General features: G+C 34.1%; 1 protein-coding gene across 1 annotated transcript in view; it reads right to left on the bottom strand.

Annotated features, from left to right (window-relative positions):
- LOC138305036 (protein Wnt-16-like) overlaps positions 1 to 18,315 on the bottom strand; it is a 42,920-nt gene that overhangs the window by 15,161 nt on the left and 9,444 nt on the right. Inside the window, exon 3 of the mRNA XM_069245446.1 lies at positions 10,395 to 10,678. Coding sequence (XP_069101547.1) covers positions 10,395 to 10,678 — 284 coding nt within the window. The remainder of the gene's footprint in view (positions 1 to 10,394; positions 10,679 to 18,315) is intronic.

The raw sequence follows: 18,315 nt of genomic DNA, 5'->3' as shown, positions 1-18,315 counted from the left end.
TTGACAGAAAAATATTCAGAGATCGACACATGTCAAGTCTCCGTAACCATCATCATTCATTTAGGCTATATCAACTGTAGTTTAAATACCGGCAAACTGGACCTGTGGATAAAATACCAGTGTGTGCGGTAAATTAGGTTTGATTAACCTTCTGGTTGCGTGATCCGATTTAAATTCACGTTAAAATGTCATTTTATTTAGAATAAGAATACATTAGTATGCTAATTGGTTTTGTAAATATTGAACTGTGAAAATCTCAGTAACTTTTACGAGAAGAATCTATTTTCGTGATTTGAACACAATTATAAAACCTGTATAATCATACCGGATACATTTGTCTAAGTGCGAACGGCTAAGAATGCAATTTCGATGATATATATATACAATCAAGCGCGCGATGTGCGGTTTTAAATCTTGAATTTTGTAGACAGTGATATTCAAGAAATTCGAAAAATGAAATTCTCCGCCGTTGAATCTGTAGTAAAGTAAGGCTAGGCACCTCTTGTCTACTATAAAACTCAAAGACTATCTCACAAAGATTCTCAGGAAAATGTTACCAAAGGCGCTGATCCAAACTTTACTTGTGTGAAACTTGCAAAAAGATCTAAAATGCCGCGTGGGTATCGCTGCATCTTAGCGCCATAACACTTTAGAAGTAGTGTTTAAGTATCTACCTAACAGTCAGTGTTAGCCGCGCAGACTTAGTTTCGATGGCACAAAAGATGATCCAAAAGAATAATAATGCATTGTTTGAGAAAAAAGTGTAATGTCAGATGTAGATGGAATGGATAGTAAGCCTGATTATTTTCCCGTTTCTAAGAAATATAATTTCATGCATTTTAATTTAAATGTTCCCACCAGTAAGGGAAGAGGAATAATACTGTTCCCCACTATCAGTAAATATGAAGGTACCCTCTAGGTAATTTTTGTAACCAGAGTTTAGGACTTTCAGAAAGTAAATATCAAATTGCATATCATCTGAAATACATAATTGGTCCATAATTGAAGAGTTAAGCAATTCCATCTTGTAGATTTATTTGTTTTTGTTGAAGTACTCTAACATATACAACAACTATGTTATTGGATCTTTCGTTTTACAGTCGTATTATATCACTTCGTGTCTTCTTGTACACTAACATGTGATGTAAAACAAGAAACAACCGATAAACAAACTGACAAAATCGCAGCCTCGTCTTCGCGCATAACACAGAAGACAACCTCGTTCTAGTATGGAACACTCGGGAACAAGCCTCGTTCCTATATGACATGAAATACAACAGCTCACGATTCTTCCTCGACGACAGCAAGGCCTTTCACAAGACATCAGTCAGGAAACCATATCCCCTTATCTGACATAGAGGTCATCTGATAATCCAATTAGACCTTTCTTAAAGACATTTGATATAGGCTTCTTATTCACAAATGTCTTTGTATAATTGTCAAGCGTCTCTACTTACGAGTATAACTATTTCAGTTGAGTGTGCTTGAATTCTCTTCTCGCAATTTTAACTTGAATCAAAACATTTTTAAATTGCCGTGTGACGAATTAGGTGCAAAAGAAGCTATAACAACAGCGACATAAACATATCAATATCACAAACCATGATGATGTTATGGATATGTATTAGAAACAAGGTATTCAGTAAAACGATTTGTCGCAGTATATGACAGTGGGCATCATAACTTAAAGGTGCTACAAATAAAGTTTTCTGCAGTTATCTAGACATTACGATTTGTAAGAAACCGTACGTTAACAAAGATATATAATTAATATTATCATGGATTCTAATGGAATCTATTGACAGATTATCAGAATACAATTTGACGATTTCATAGTAGAGACATATACCAGTATGTGTTCCTCCCCAATGGGATGCGTCGTCAATTAGATGTTTTATGAACAACCGTGTTTGGGAATGACCATCGAGTATAGGTCGATCGCTCAACTTTATGTATCAATGTCATTTCGAGCAAGACGTACAGTAATATTGGCCAACTCCTTGTCTCTTAAGAATGCTGCAACAAACGGTGTCTGATCAGATTCTACGTTCATTCCAGTCACTTATGAAAGCGTCCCTTAACATCAATAATCAATTTTAAACGTCCATGCAATAATACTATTCAATCTACAATCATTATTAACCATAGCAATATCGCAACATATTGGTATGACTTTGTCCAAAATAAATCTGTGAACTCCTTACATAACCAGACATCTCACCAATACAATTCATGATGAAATTATTTTGTTTGTGTGTAACATAATGACAGAATTCCATAAATGCTCCGATTTCAAAGTTCATTCCAGACACAATATGTTTGAAATTCAGAATTATCCAGCTCAGATAAAAAGTAAAATTAAATTTACAGCATTTCGATATCCATGGAATCCGCTCGACAATAAAACTTATAGGCTGACTTAATGTTATGTTTCGTGGGATGATATGATATCGTAGTCAGACAGAGAGGGAGGATTCACTAGATGACAGAGGACGATAAAAACGAAAAAAACAACTTCTCATAGAATAACAGCTTACAGATTTCAAAACGGATGAAATACCATGACCACTTATATAGCACCACCTCTAAAGAAATGGGCACCATTCAAATCAAAATGGACGATCTTATGCTACACCGCAAAGCTCGACAACCACAAACAAACATGATTTTTCGTGAAAAACAAATGCTTCAAGGACGAAGCATAGCCATTAAAAAGAAAATAATACAGAATGTATTCATTCTTTTTAAACTCCTCTACCCGCCCAAAGTCATAAATCGAGAACATGAAAGCATACAAAGACGTATGGTTGTGAATGTAGATGTGTGGATGAGTACGTGCATTGCCAAAATAATCTCAAGTCTCAATGCATATCAGTGAAATAATTGTTACCTCAATCTTAAAAGAAAGTGTAAAAGACATAGCAGGAATAATCTATTTCAACCTTAATGATCGCTTCGCCTTTCATCATTCAGTGAAACAAGAACATAAGATGAATTTTAAAAAGGAAAGAGCATGTATATCAACCATCTATTGTAATCATCAAGTAAACATTTCAATTTCCCTTCGTATTTCTTTTCAGCAATAGACGATAGCTTGCCGTGCCTTTTCTTCTTAATGCTTTTTATTTTGAAATTAGATATATTTCTACCCATTGCTACAATGATCGATAAATAGGTATTTCAAAACTTGACGTACTCCCATTTTTGAAGATGAAAATTTGATTAACATTATTTTTCCAATTTTTGTGTAGTCGCTTTCAGAATCGGGTCCCAAAGTCCGAGCTAACTTTAAGAGACAATTTTAGAAATAAACAAAAGGAAATCCAATATGATAATTAATTTTGGAAATAAATTTTAAATGATGCGGAAACTATTGCCGATCTTTTTATTCTTAATAGCTGGTTAATAACAATACTGAATATTTCTGAAAGGTCACAGATTAAAGACCAAATCTGCATAGAAATTATTGAAATACAAATACGGTGTCATTAGGAGCGATCTATTCCCCTACTTATAATAATTTGAAGTAAAGATGTATACATTCGTTTTAGTTAAGATACCTCTATGTATGTTCCCCGTAACCATTGATTATAGGTCCATCTTAATGGTCATAAAATTGGTTTCATTCATAGTTTGATTCTATTGCCTTACACCAAAAGGCTTGTCAGCTTGATACACCAAACAAACAAACAAAACCTTTATCCATTTCCAGTTATGAAATATTTTCCTTAAAAGATATGATGAAATAGAAAGTTGTGAAACCCCAACACATGTTATTCAAAACATTTCCACTGGTAAAGCAAAATAGAAGGGTAACGTATAAAATATCTCATTTTCATTTTGTTAAGTTGTTGCGATGGGTGGCTGTCAGATGAATTGTGGTGTTGAGTGTCGGTAGTTTGTCGTGATAGATCTTACAAGGGAGAGTCGATGTAGGTCTCCGGGCCGTATATCAGTTTTCTGTTATTTAAACTGTTAATTATACTACTGTCATTATCATACTCGTCGTAGCGACATTCTTCCAGGTACCAAGGTGTTTCAGTCAACTCGGAGATGTAAGCATACAAAATTACAACGGTATTTAGAATTTTAAGAACCAGGACTGATAAGGAATGCTGTGTCGTAAATTGTAAAAATTCGGTCAGGAAAGGATTCCGAAAACGGGTGTAACTTATTTATATTTTTGAGATAACAACATCTTGTAAATGTTTTTCTTTTCTTTTTAGCCTTCTCTATGTCATCAAAAAGTTAACGTGTACATAGCTTCAGTACGAAGGACGCTGTGCCCTCGTTTGGGAGTCAACATGGCAATTATATATCTCAAGTACGTCCAAACTTAGGTAAAATGTTGTCTAATCTGTAACCAGACTTTAAAGTAAACCATAAATAATGTATACTTTGAAGTACTTAATCGACACAAAATTTCATATTTCCGAAAGTGTTTCTTTAGAAATTGTGTTGCTTTTTCATCTGTATCATTGATAAATAAAGAGAAGGGAGCATACAATTACAATTTTAGAAGAGAACATGCTGGTTTCTAATACAAAGCACAGACTTATAATTTTAGAAGAGAGCATGCTGGTTTCTAACACTAAGCACAAACTTATAATTTTAGAAGAGAGCATGCTGGTTCCTAACAATAAGCACAAACTTATGATAACAATAAGCACAAACTTACAATTTTAGAAGAGAGCATACTGGTTTCTAACACTAAGCACAAACTTACAATTTTAGAAGAGAGCATACTGGTTTCTAACACTAAGCACAAACTTAAAATTTCAGAAGGGAGCATACTGGTTTCTAACACTAAGCACAAACTTAAAATTTTAGAAGAGAGCATACTGGTTTCTAACACTAAGCACAAACGTACAATTTTAGAAGAGAGCATACTGGTTTCTAACATTTAGCACAAACGTACCATTTTAGAAGAGAGCATACTGGTTTCTAACAATAAACACAAACTTACATTTTTAGCAATTGTAGAATAGAGCATACTGGTTTCAGACAATAAGCTCAAACTTACAATTTTAGCAATTGTAGAATAGAGCATACTGGTTTCTGACAATAAGCACAAACTTACAATTTTAGAAGAGAGCCTACTGGTTTCTAACACTAAGCACAAACTTAGTGGGTCATCCTACTGTGACTGTTATCACAAGAATATACAATAGAAATAAGCTTCCCAAACAGCCTGCTATATATAGTGATTGTTCTTAGTGTATCTGTTGAATCACTATAAAAGATGTGAGTTCATCACTCCTATCGCAGCACAATAGATCACTTTAGGACAGGAACACTAAATGCCTAAGATTGGATAATCAAAGTGATAGTTCTTAGTTTTAAATGTTGAACGATTGTGGTGAAAGTTTAAACTGAGAGTGAAAATAGACAAGAGGTGATGGATTTTAATTAACAGAATTTTGTGCCAAAATCACAAAGGTTTGCTTTTAAGGTTTGTCTTCGCGAAAATAACATGAGTTGCAGTGTGTATGGGTATCATATGCAGCAGAACACAAGGGGATGTTTGATGACTTGGTATGTAGAAAGGATATTCTGTGGCTTTATAGAGAGAAAATTAACAGTGTCATATTACTATATGTTTACCCTGTAGGCTCGGACGGGAGCAATGAATTCCTCCCATCCTACTTCACCAAGTCGGCCTGTGATTGCTGTGAAGGGCTATACTAATCGGCCCACATGCCACATAAGTCTGTCAAGTTAGGGAGAAGCAGTAAGCCAATACGAAATGCATGTGTACAATGGCAGTTTTACAGTCCAGAGAAAAAAGATGTAAAAACCGCGGCTGTCTGAATTACTTTGATCAAGTTAATGGTAATGAATTTGTTTTTCATGAGAACATTGAAATCAACAGGGCACAACTCACGGAAATTTATAGCTGAGTAAAGTCTAGTTCCTGATACTTGAATAAACTATGTGGCGGCAATAAAACAAAAAACAGATTTGCAAACAAATTGGTTTGAACCTTTCCGTACCCCCGGGGAATATCTCTTGGAGCCTTACTGTGTAAATCACACCACGCTAACGAGTGCTTTATGTGATCGATGATATAGGGAAACAATGACAAACTTTATAATTACGGTCCGTGTTTAGTAATACATAAGACAAATTATAACGTTACTCTAGTATGCCCTACATTTTTAATATAAATGTAAGGTATCGGTGTACTACAACTACTTTTAAATCAAATATTGTCTTCTACTATCTTATAATTATAGATATTGTTTTAATGATTTGTAAATCAGAAGAACTATTTCATATCTTACGGTCATTCAATCAAATATATTGGGTTTTTTATTTCATGAAAACAAATTAATTTCTAAACAAAAATGTCACTTAAGTATGACCGTCTTATGCGCGTCGTGCATGACTACAATGAATGTTAATTGTTCAAGGCTGCGGTTTACTCATGTTGTATCTCCTTGTGATATATATATTTTAATGCTACATCTATAAGGTAACATGGGAGACACAGAAAAACAAACCTCGACAGATGACAAATTATATGCATTGCAAAATGGGACACCAGTTGCATTCCTCAAACCCTTGAATAATGAGAACAAAACAGGATCAAGGACACCAAAGTTCACCAAAAATCAGTCAAACATTGATTCAATATTTTTAAATTTACTATTAAAGGTTTAAACGCCAGTCACAGTACACGTTAATGGTCTATTCAATAAAAATGTTTAATGTTTATTGTTAAACAACCAATGTATATATATATATAAGGATTGGTCATAAACACAAGTAAACATTTTAACAAGATTCATTATAAAAATTGTATTTACGTCAACGCTTTGATAAAGGTTAGATGCCTCATAATTTGTGCTTTTCTTGGAGGAATGGAAAAGTCATATTTGACTTTTATTAGCGTGTCATAATGACGAAAACTCCTAAATGATTGATATTGTGTAGGTATGCTTCCCAAATAACATTATAATTGAAAAAATAACATTCCTGAATAAAATGGAGTCATTCTGTACCGTTACAATAGTACATATTACTAAATTTGAAAATACATTTATCATAATTTGATGCATTTGTGATATGAATTATTCATGAATACTGAATAAGGCCCTTTTTGTTAATAGGTATCTATTTAAGTTAGAGTATATATCTACAAGACGGATGGGGTAGTGATGACAGCAGATCTACTTTATCATTTCACGTCATTGACGGATTCCCACCGAAGTACAAATAACGGGTTATGTAAGCATGTTCAACAATCTGTATCCGTATTATGTTTATATTGATGTATACATAAGTCTTTTGAAAGCTATCTCGATGCTGATCTAGATTGAAGGTACTTTTGAAGCATTAGCCTTGTTAAAGACACAACGAAATGCTTCATCGAAATATTACGTTTGTGCAAGCAGAAGAAAGTATAAGGGATTTCACCTAGTAACTTCCTGATAAAAATATTATATATTGCGTCAGGAAGTAACCACGCCAATTCATTATATAATCACGTTGGTATACCAATGACTGCAAGTCTCAAAACATTCGTGTTGTGGCTATTAACAGGACAGCTCCTCTTACGATACAGAAATTCACACTCGCTACACTTTCTAGAATGATAAAATTGATATTTCGTGTCTCAAAATATAATTAAATATGTTATATTGAATAAGGATAGTGTTTCGTTGATTCAGAAAAACTCTTAACCTCATTTATAATAATATGGTTCAGGAGTAAACTTCAAAACATGGCCAAAAATGGATTAGTTAAAATCAAAATGAGATTTGTTAACGGCCTAAACACTAAGACCGTCGATAGGCATATACAACTGACCATCATATCCATAACCTGGCCGGACTTGACCAAGTGACCACAACTGACCACTAATACTCAGTAGAGCGATAAATGAAGGTATAAACTGTCTAGGCTCTAATTAATAACACTAACAGACCTGTCACACGTCTGACTGGCCGCTCGTAAATTCACACGGCGTAAAATAGGTGTCAAACAATAAGCTAAATCATCGCTAGAGAAGGAATCTTCATAATGATGTCAACTTTCTATCAGCTTAATTAACGTCATCTATGTTGGTATTGTCTGCTCTGGGGCCCCTAAAAAGCCCCGACATATATACCAAAATCCTCCATCTCCGAGTTCTCATTTCATACAGATTTGTTGCCAGGTACTGATCACTGGTCGATATTTTTTCTCCTGATACTCATCTGGGTTTCCTACCAATAAACCTGACACCAAGAACACTTTAGATTTTAGTTATTAGAGTTAATTAATATGTTCGAACATATCAAAGTTCCGATAGTTAATTCCTAAGTCTGTGGTAATGACAGTTGTATGCCGGTTAGTGTTACATCAAGTTTAACATGTACGCATTATTTTAATTCAGGAAATATATGAAGAGGACTAACTTATAAGGGATGAGTTGAGTTCAGTTCGGTTTCATTGGTTTATATAGTACCATCAAGGGCCATTTAAGGATATGCAATGTTTAGATTGTTAAGAGAAAAGGGAGCACTAGCAGAAAAACCACCGACCAGTGGTCAATGCCTGGCAAATGCCTCAAATGGGATATTGACGAAAGATATTAATTGAATAAATGAAGGTACGAACTTAATACTGTATACACACTCTTTCCATATAGAGCTTTTTTCACAAAGACACACCAACATTACAAAAGCTGTAATAAAAAATCTTGTCGGCGGAGATTGCAACTTTTTCTTTTCTGGTTGTAATAGAGGGTGCACATCGGTGGTAAGCTATTAGCTATAACGAGCATACTTTATTTGGCCAGACGATAAATACAGTTTATGTCGCCGTACATCGCTCGGGTAAGACATGAATTAATGACAGACGTTAACAGTGTCCGTTTAATCACAGTCGTGAACCTAGCGACAATCAAAGGGCAATAACTCGTTTTATAGGGTTTGCGTTCTATATCGAAATGAACAATAATATGGAACGTTATTGGGAGTCCTTTGTTAAAGGACTTAATAGTATTTGTCAGCCAAACCGGCGTAACAGTTAACATATTCGTGTGTCATTTCGCACGACTATATCAATAGCATGGTGGATAGTAAACCCGCGATGTTTTCTTATCTCATTGACACACGACCTAAGCCATCAATATGTCCAACGATACCTCTTAAACGTTTTACATCCAAATTGTTTTCTGTCAATAAAACAAAAACTTAAACAAAAAGTCTTCAAAAATATGAAGTAAAAATTAGACTGGTACCTTGGCATTGGCTACAAGATACCATACCCACTTTTCTTGCATCTGTCATCGTTAATACATTTTCAATAAAAATATACAGCAACCTTCGTTTCTATATCAAATGTACATCATTTAACCTGATATTCTTCAAAGTGATCATGGAAACAACTTAACTTCCATTAGATATCTTAAAATACTCCTGTAATTTATCACATTTATATGCCATTTCTGTACGTAAGTTATATAAAATAGATTTGACCTTTTAAAGGTCATCAGTAATGTTGTCATAATGGGACCGGTGGATTGGCTGTTTGATGTAGTGATATTCCGGTGTCCGCACCTTCTTTTCTTGTTAGGTAACACAATAAAAGTGTTTCCGGGTCAACGAGTTCAATTACACGGTACTTACGTCATCGCTTGTTTCTTTGGAGTGGGATCAATTTTTTTTTACGTTAACTTTGATGCTTGATAAGAAAGTTGTATAAGGGACGTAAAATTGGCCTTGACTTTTCTATAGAGTTGGCTGCGTTTTATATTTGACCTAATTTTACACGTGGTCTTACTTCCTTTCTGAATAATTGTTGGGTTCATTTATGTTCTCAATGTGCTGTGCTTGCCACTAGACTATTGTTGTACCAGTTTCAAACTAAAAATAGATTTTGGAATTACATTTAAGCACTAGGGAATTCATTGAAGATAATCGAGACACTACGGTATTTAATACCACCCACCTTTATGGAGTATACTCCACTTAAAACCAAACCTTAACGCTTAATAACAAGTCTTTTTTAAGAAATGTAGTTACATTTACCATCAAGTTCAATTGAATACAAGAGCTAAGAATTCATATACAAGGTTGGTAATCCGCCATGAAAAGTCAGCTACCGACTGAAACATTCTATTCCGTCAGCAAAAAAAAACATTCTACACTCTTCTTTTCAAAATGTTTCCGTATGAAACTTGTACACACTTAAAAGAAAAATGGTCCTAACAGAATGCTTAATATTCTGAATAGTTCCTGAATCATGAAACGATCAGAAAAGTAGTTTGATCTTCTCCAAGGCCACATAAATATAACGTAACAACGAATTTTTTGTGTGCAAAAAGTATAGTCTATTATAATAAATCAAAACATAACCGGAAGTAGTCGGTACTACTAAAAGGGAAATTCAAAATGGCGGCTTACCTGACGTCCAACTTCGTTGTTGTGTAGATTCATTTTATTTCGGAGATTCTGCGAACTTTGGTGCATCAGCGTCTCCGGGGCATCGACGAAACGTTTACTAAATGATACACCATAGTGTATATTGTCACTACAACCTCCCCACTTCCACCCCTCCACCGTGTGTTCACCGTACCGTGACGTATCACAAGAACAGTCTGTTAGGTTACCCAGACTACAGGCGGTCGTCACCGCGTGCACAACACCAGCACTCAAAATGGCGTAAATAAACGCCGTCTCCCTTGTTCCTGAAAAAAACAAGATAGAAAAAGTTATTAATGAACATGACTTTATACAATTACATACATTTAAAATCACTTACCATTGAAAATATTTTGCCCTCCTACTTTAAAAGAGTCAGTAATAAGAAACTCGAGTGGAGTTAATAAAAATGCTAAACTCTGCAAGAGAAAATGTAGACGGCCCACAGATTCTGTAAAAAATAGCCTGCAAATGTTCGCGTTCAAATTGTAGCATCTGATAATGAAATCTTGTGTCTTTGTTTTAAAATTTAAAACACTATGTATAACACTAATTGACGCATTGGATTCTACGTTGGTAAATTCTGTTATGGGAGATAAAACTAAATAAAAGAAAATCAAATTTCCCTTTTCTATAAGTATATACTATATATCAATATAACCTTCTCCAATACTCATTTATGATTTTTTGGGAAATCATGTGGACATATTTTCAGCGGATGGAGAAACGGAGCAATATCAATAAGGTCTTCAGTTCAACAATTACAAACATTTGAAATTTTGCATCACACAGTGTTTGTCTATGTTCATTTCATTACATAATGAAGCTGATTCATAAGGTGTCAATCCATTAGGACATAACGACACATTATTGTGGCCATGAATCAATCGACGTAGCATAATTAAAAATATTTTGTTCATGTGTAATTTAATTTATCAGCCAAATTACATCGAAGTGCATCACATTTAATTATCTCGGAGTACATCACGTCTGCTATAAGAGTAAGCAATGTATTGTTATGTCACGTGTCAATTTAGACATGTATTTTGTGTGATCGATCAATTTCATTTCAGTAATTAAAAACGTCCATCTTCAAGTACGCTCAAGTCGAAAGAAACTTTCATGAAAAAGGATATTTTAGAGCAGTTATTTTTTTACCTCAGCTTCATTGAAAAAATTGACAAATACCATATTGTTTTAAATAATATTCACTTAATACAAAATGTGATATTTTATCTATGAATGGCATTTACGTCAGAACAAATGATAAAACAATGAATTACATCGACAAAATGTTTCAACCTATTGAGGTATTTCATTGTCAAACGGCTTCTTAGTAATGAGTAGCAAACAAATACTGGTCCTTTTGAAACTATAAAACACAATTGCTACAGAATTAGTACACGATAAATCTCATATATTTCACCTTCTATACAAAGTTTCATTGCGAAAAGGACGATTTGTTTTGTTTTAGTTTTACCCATTTAGGTATCATGGCGGTCATCTTGAATTGATCAGGGGGAAAACTCTTATTTTTATAATGCCCAAAATAATGTCACAACATGCCACAGGTAATAGGCTAATGCATACGTGTACCTAAAACAGGTAGATACGTTCTCTTGAATTGACTCAAAACAAGCATATTCTCATCTGTTTATTGTGATTCCGGAACACCTGCAGGAACACCCAGGGCAGGTCGGCATTTAGTTTGACAGCAGAGGACACTTAAATGTTTGCACGTGTTGGAGTGACGTGCTCATGGGTATAGTGAACGTTACTATCCATTTTGACATCTGCATTGATCTGTCATTCGTACTTATTGAACACCTGTCTTTTGCGACACGATCTGATGCGATAGTAAAAGCATGGTCAGATCTCGTGCTGAACATGTCATATTTTGATATCATATTTCATGAAACAAACACCAAAACGAAATGATAAATTTTCATGAAGATGTATTTCATATCTTTGCATATATCGCACTTTCACTAGATATATCTGTATCTCACCAGTGATGACATTTCAAAAGGTCAACGTTTTGGGGGGAAGTTAAGCTGACATAAAATACACAACATAGGATATGTGTTTTCTCATAAGTATTGTAAACAGACGATGACAATTAAGATAATATCGTCACAGGTAATGCTATTTTACAAAATGTCCATTAACAATTTGCTACATTTATCATTATCATTGTCTAGATACGTCTTTTAAATCTCCATTATATCCAAGGTCATTGACTTATTCCAGTGTTTGAACTTACGCAAACATAATTTGACAGATACATTGTTTTGGAGTGCAATTAAGACGAGTTTTTGGAGAGATTTTTTTTCTATAATACAGAGCGAATTCGGTTTTTCCTGTATATGTTTGTTGGTAGCAACAGTTAATGTTTTCCTCACCGACACACAATCTCGAGTACTCCTGGCATAGTAATCAAAGGATTTCTTAATTAAGACGCAAATGCAAACCGAAAAGGAGCACTACCCATCGAAAACAATTTGGAACAAGACAGAAAAAAGGGCGAACCTAGACATTTTTAGCCAAGACAACAATGTAGTATTTTAAGACAAACGTGAATTAGTTCCATCGATGTGAACTTTAATCACGAAGCACGGTCGTTCGTTTGTCCAATATTTGCAGTGATGCATGGAAGTTTGTGGGCCAATCCACCATTAACCTGAAAAGCCCTGACTGGGAAAGCAATACACTATATCACGCTCGCTATGAAATCTAGTCGGGAACTACTTAAATATGCTCCTAGGGAAATATCGCTTTTATTATTCGTACTATGTTTACGAGTTAAACGTTCCAGGCTTTAGCAATGATTTCTCCTCTGAAGTACATAAAATCGTTTTCTTATTTCATACCGTTGAATGTCAATAACGGGTCAAAAAGGCATTAGAAGCATAAAAACTAATCAATCTACTTTATGACCGTTCAAAATTGTTCAGATGCCGAGGGGTGTAGCTACAATTCACAGCGTGGACCAATACACTTGTGTATAAATTTACCGGAAAAAGGTTTTTTGCTCTGGACATTATGAGAAAAAAAATGCATGACCAGACAGGGACAAAGACCACGAGCAAAGATCTGAACATACACAGTCCTGGGCGACTTAATGGCTAATACTGTTTATGAATCATACTTTTTATAAGTTATTAGACAACCATGACACATACTCATACATGATTTTTTTGTATACCTATAGGAATTTCTCTCCCCCTCTGTCTTTCTTTCTTTTTCTTTTGAATTTCATCATACTTATAAAGCGATGTAAGCGATTTGCCTTCACATGTTTTTACAAAATCTTTTAGTCTTTTAATAATTTCTATAATATACCATAATTTGGTATTCTTTAAAATCATAAACGAATGAACTTCAGTGAGCTTTATATGGAAACAATAAAAAACATGTTGAAAAACAACATTAAAAAATCTTTGTAGATCATCAATGATGAAAAAATTCCCAAAAATATCTCACAAAAAGGCAATCTCTCTTTAGACAGATAAGATCGGGTAACTGTGTTTAGTTAATACTACAACGCTTGTGAAGTAATTATTGTTCATTGCTCAGTCAATCACAACAAGTGAATGACAAGATATTGCTTTGTTCAAAGAGACATTGACATTCACATAGCTTAGTGTAACTACTGTCTCTGACATTTCAAGCCGTTTTATCTATTTTTTCACTATCAAACTAATACCGATTGAAAGTGTGTGCTAGTTATTCGTCATTCTAGTCCGTGTGCAGACGAGATAAACTATTTCCGTTCAGATTCAATCGACATAGATGGCGGATAACGACCAATGGATAACTCTTAATTCCCTCGTTCATATATCTAGGGCGTTTAGGTGTGACGTCATCATAATGCAGTACTCAAATAAGACTAATTGTTACAAGAAAATACCAGAGTACGCAAAATATATTTACAAGTAGTAACTTTTCTCACAGCCTCAGATACCAGTGTCTAGACTCCTCCACCATACTCCGCCAGTGTAGGCTGATTACGTTGTTAATATATTTGCATAACCGACGATGCTTTTCTCATAACCCTGGCTCTATCGCAATGTCACCATGTAATAAGTTTGATGCAATCGAGACCTCTCTGTATCTTTTTTCCATAGTATGTAATTTGAGAAAAAGATAAATCATTAAAACAGAATAGAAGTACTGAGAAAATCTAAAATGAGTGGTTTTTTCCGTAGAACAAACAAATACCCCTCAAACTAACATTGTTAACCATGAACGCATATGACTAAAACAAAAATGCAGTTATGAGGAATTCTGAACTAAAATTACAATGTTAGGTCAATCTTTCTTTGTGGCTTTACCTATCATGGGGAGACAGTGTACGACAAAGAGTGCATGTTCGTGAATACAAATAGCCCCAGATTTCCCCAACACGAAGGTCCCTGGTATGTTAGAGTCTAGGTACAGTACCAGTACAACTACAATTACTATACAACACGTACACATACTATCATGGTCTCGTGAAAGAAACAGGTTAATTAGCCAGTGGACTTTGTTGGACGGCACGGACACTTCATAGCATTAAATGCAATTTCACGACCTACCACATGTTTTACATTAGTTCAATTTCTATCCATAACTAAACATTAGTTTCATAGGTTTGAATGGCACGCGATACCATAAATACTATAATGTATTCTTATAAATACAAAATAGAAAATTAAGACGGACATATCTCTACATTTAAAAAATTTTGACGCATAATCCTTTGATTCGAAATTAAAAAAAACAGTAGCTAACATATTCCTAAAATCAGATATACATTGTATAAAGAAAATAAAAAAGCATGACTACGTATACCTTACATCTCAAATTATGTTAAAATATTCCACCTCGAGTTTAAAAAAGGTTCTGACGAATTTGTTTATCTATTTCCTTTTGATACTAGTACTAGTACATTTTATAGCAAACCACATGCATCTACAACTATTAACGTTAATGCTATTCTGTATTGAAATTCAAATTCAATTAAACATTTCCTTCAGAAATTTTCCTAATGTGACGTTTTATAGAACACCAGATATTTTCGGATATTCTAATTAACATTTTACAGAGAAAAGAATTCCCCTATAAAACAATGTTAGACAGTATAGCAATATAATTTTCACTTTTACAAAGACTTGTTCTCCTAAACGTTATAAATAACCCGTGGCGGAGTATCTAGCCGATAACTTATCTCTGCCAGTCACTCTTTCTTTGATGAGGCAAGGATTACACTAATCCCGGAATTCTATTTACCAAAACAACCCAGACCCTGGTTTATCGGGTACTTTGAACTTAAAACGTTTGTTGATTGTTTTGCCGGGACGGTGTTTGCATTTGTAACTTGCCATCATTTCGGGAGTATTAACCTCCACTAGGTCTACCTGTCAGTCAGCAGTGCTCGCAGTTTCTCAACACGTGAAAATCATTATGGGTGTCTGATAATGTTTGGGAGTAATTTTATCTTGTCGTTTTATATTAGTTATCATTGCTGTACCATAACAAAGATAGATTTGTATTGATAGCATTGTTTTCTTTGTTATAATTTATTTTGAGAAAGTCTGGAAAACAAATTTATCACTTAACTGACCCATGAACCACGTCATGCATATCTTAGGACACAAACATAACCTTTAATTTTCGTAGAATTTGAAATTGGACTCGCTGTTTAGATTTCATATTACCATAGCCTCTCATAACATGGTACTCTATTTACTTTGCCCTTGTTAATTAATGACGTTTTCTGTTTCAAATTTAAGGTGAAAAATTCTTCAAAAAACTATTTTTTCAAAGTAACACGAATAACATTAACACGAATAACATTTTGGGTCTTTACAGTAAAGAATCATTTTGTTTCAACAATAAAGAATGAGTTAAACTGAACACGAGGTTATGGAGACATGACAGTTTAAACGAAGGAATTTCAGACGGAAGGGGTTGATATTCACAGTTTAATGTATCAAATCTGTCTAAAATTGTCGCACCCACTTATTACTACCCGTAAACAGTCATTGAATGAATTCTGAGACGGCAAAATACAAAATAATGCAACGCGAGCCTGCCATCGCTCACAAAGGTCAATTGAGGTCACGGATAAGGTGACGTCACAAGCATTTTCTGCGGGACTGTGATCCATGAGACGTCACGAAAGTATGAACATGATTCTACAGTATCTAAGCAATTAACAGAGATTGGAAAGAAGGCGAGGTCTGTGCAGATGTCTTATGTAACGGTCGTGAACGTTTTCGTACTTAAACAATATCCTATTCAGAAATAAACTCTAAAACGTGAATACTATTGAAATAGGAGATGATATTCACTGGTATAGCAATCTTTCATTTTGTAACTTAAACGAAAATTGACAATGACATTGTCGTAATTCAACCTCTAAATTATTTATCATGCTTTGGAACTCTTGAGTATCATTTGACTAGAGAAAAGTAGAACAGTAGTTTTCGTACATATAGTATACGGTTATGTAAATTTTTCAACTTGTTGGGCTTAAATGAATGTGACAGTTGAAACAGATAGAACGCGCTACTGACATTTTATCTGTCAACAGGAAGGCTTTACTTACATATAAATGTTCGCTTCCCACAAGAAAAAAAACCAGACTGTATAAAATCCATATTGATTAAAAGCTTTATTTCTTTACGAAACAGAATGCATGACTTATAATTTCCGTTTTGAGGTCTCTTGAAATATTTAATTACACACAAATGTTAATTAAATATCTGCCTTTTTGCAGATTTATGCTTTACGTTATAAATATATATGGTTTGTTGCATTTTGCGGTTATTTGCTTCGTAGTCTCGTAGAAAAAGCATTTAATTACATTTTGTTGTTTATTGATTCATTTGTTGGGTTTTCATGATTATATCGGTAAGCGTATTTATCATTTTAGTATTTATATATGGAAGCCACTTTCTCGAGTCTTGACGACTGTTGCCAACATTCGTAAAATATTTCGAGTATCAAAGCATAAAAATGACGACATTAGATTCACAGACCCATGTTTTAATCTTATCAATTTTTATCACGCTGATGTTGCTGTAGTCAAACAGAATGTCATAACCTATACCTGTTGATTGAAATCAATGAAGGGGGACCTTATGCCTAGGTAATTGTAAACAAACGTATTTTCGCGACGTTCAATTTACATGTCCATTTATCTTCGCGACTCACAGTCAACATGTTCTGTTTTACTAGAAATTCAGGTTTTTCGTTGCGATCTATTTTTGAGAATTCTAACTACCAGGAATATACTTTAAATTTAATCGCAAAATAAGTTGGTTTACAGCTGTAATTAATGAGGAAGGATAGTGTGGAATTCGTCAAATTGCTCAGAATATTGTTGTCGGTTGAACGTATTGATCTTTAACACTCAATAGATAAACCGTTCAGTATTCGTGATCCAGTTGCAGTTATTTTATTCAAATAGATGTAAAAACATGGCCGATGTTTCATTATCACGAAAGACCAAGTGTTCATTGTTAACATTTTCAAAAAGCTTCACAGCAAACATATCTTTGTATGGTGCTGTGGTTTCTATGTAATGACAACGACACGTTTCAAAATTAATTTCTGACCAAAAGGACATATCTGTTCAAGATATTACTAAATCAAAACTATAAAACATAATAAATGATGAACAGAAATAGCTTATTAATTGAACATCTTTTTTGGAAACTGTCCACAATTTTTTTATCAGGAGATTTTAACCTAAAACACATTATTGACATCAAGATTCACCGTAGCTTAATTGTATATTATCAGTTCAATATCATATCCGATGAAGTTCCTGCCGAATGAAATATCGACATTTATATATAAAAGGAATATAGTTTGTCTTTGATGTTTTGGTAATAACACGACACAGAAGTTAATT

The sequence above is a fragment of the Argopecten irradians genome, chromosome 12, assembly GCF_041381155.1.
Source record: "Argopecten irradians isolate NY chromosome 12, Ai_NY, whole genome shotgun sequence".
Taxonomy (NCBI): domain Eukaryota; kingdom Metazoa; phylum Mollusca; class Bivalvia; order Pectinida; family Pectinidae; genus Argopecten; species Argopecten irradians.
The sequence above is the reverse complement of the archived record's forward strand: the minus strand, read 5'-3'. Positions and strand labels throughout refer to the sequence as shown.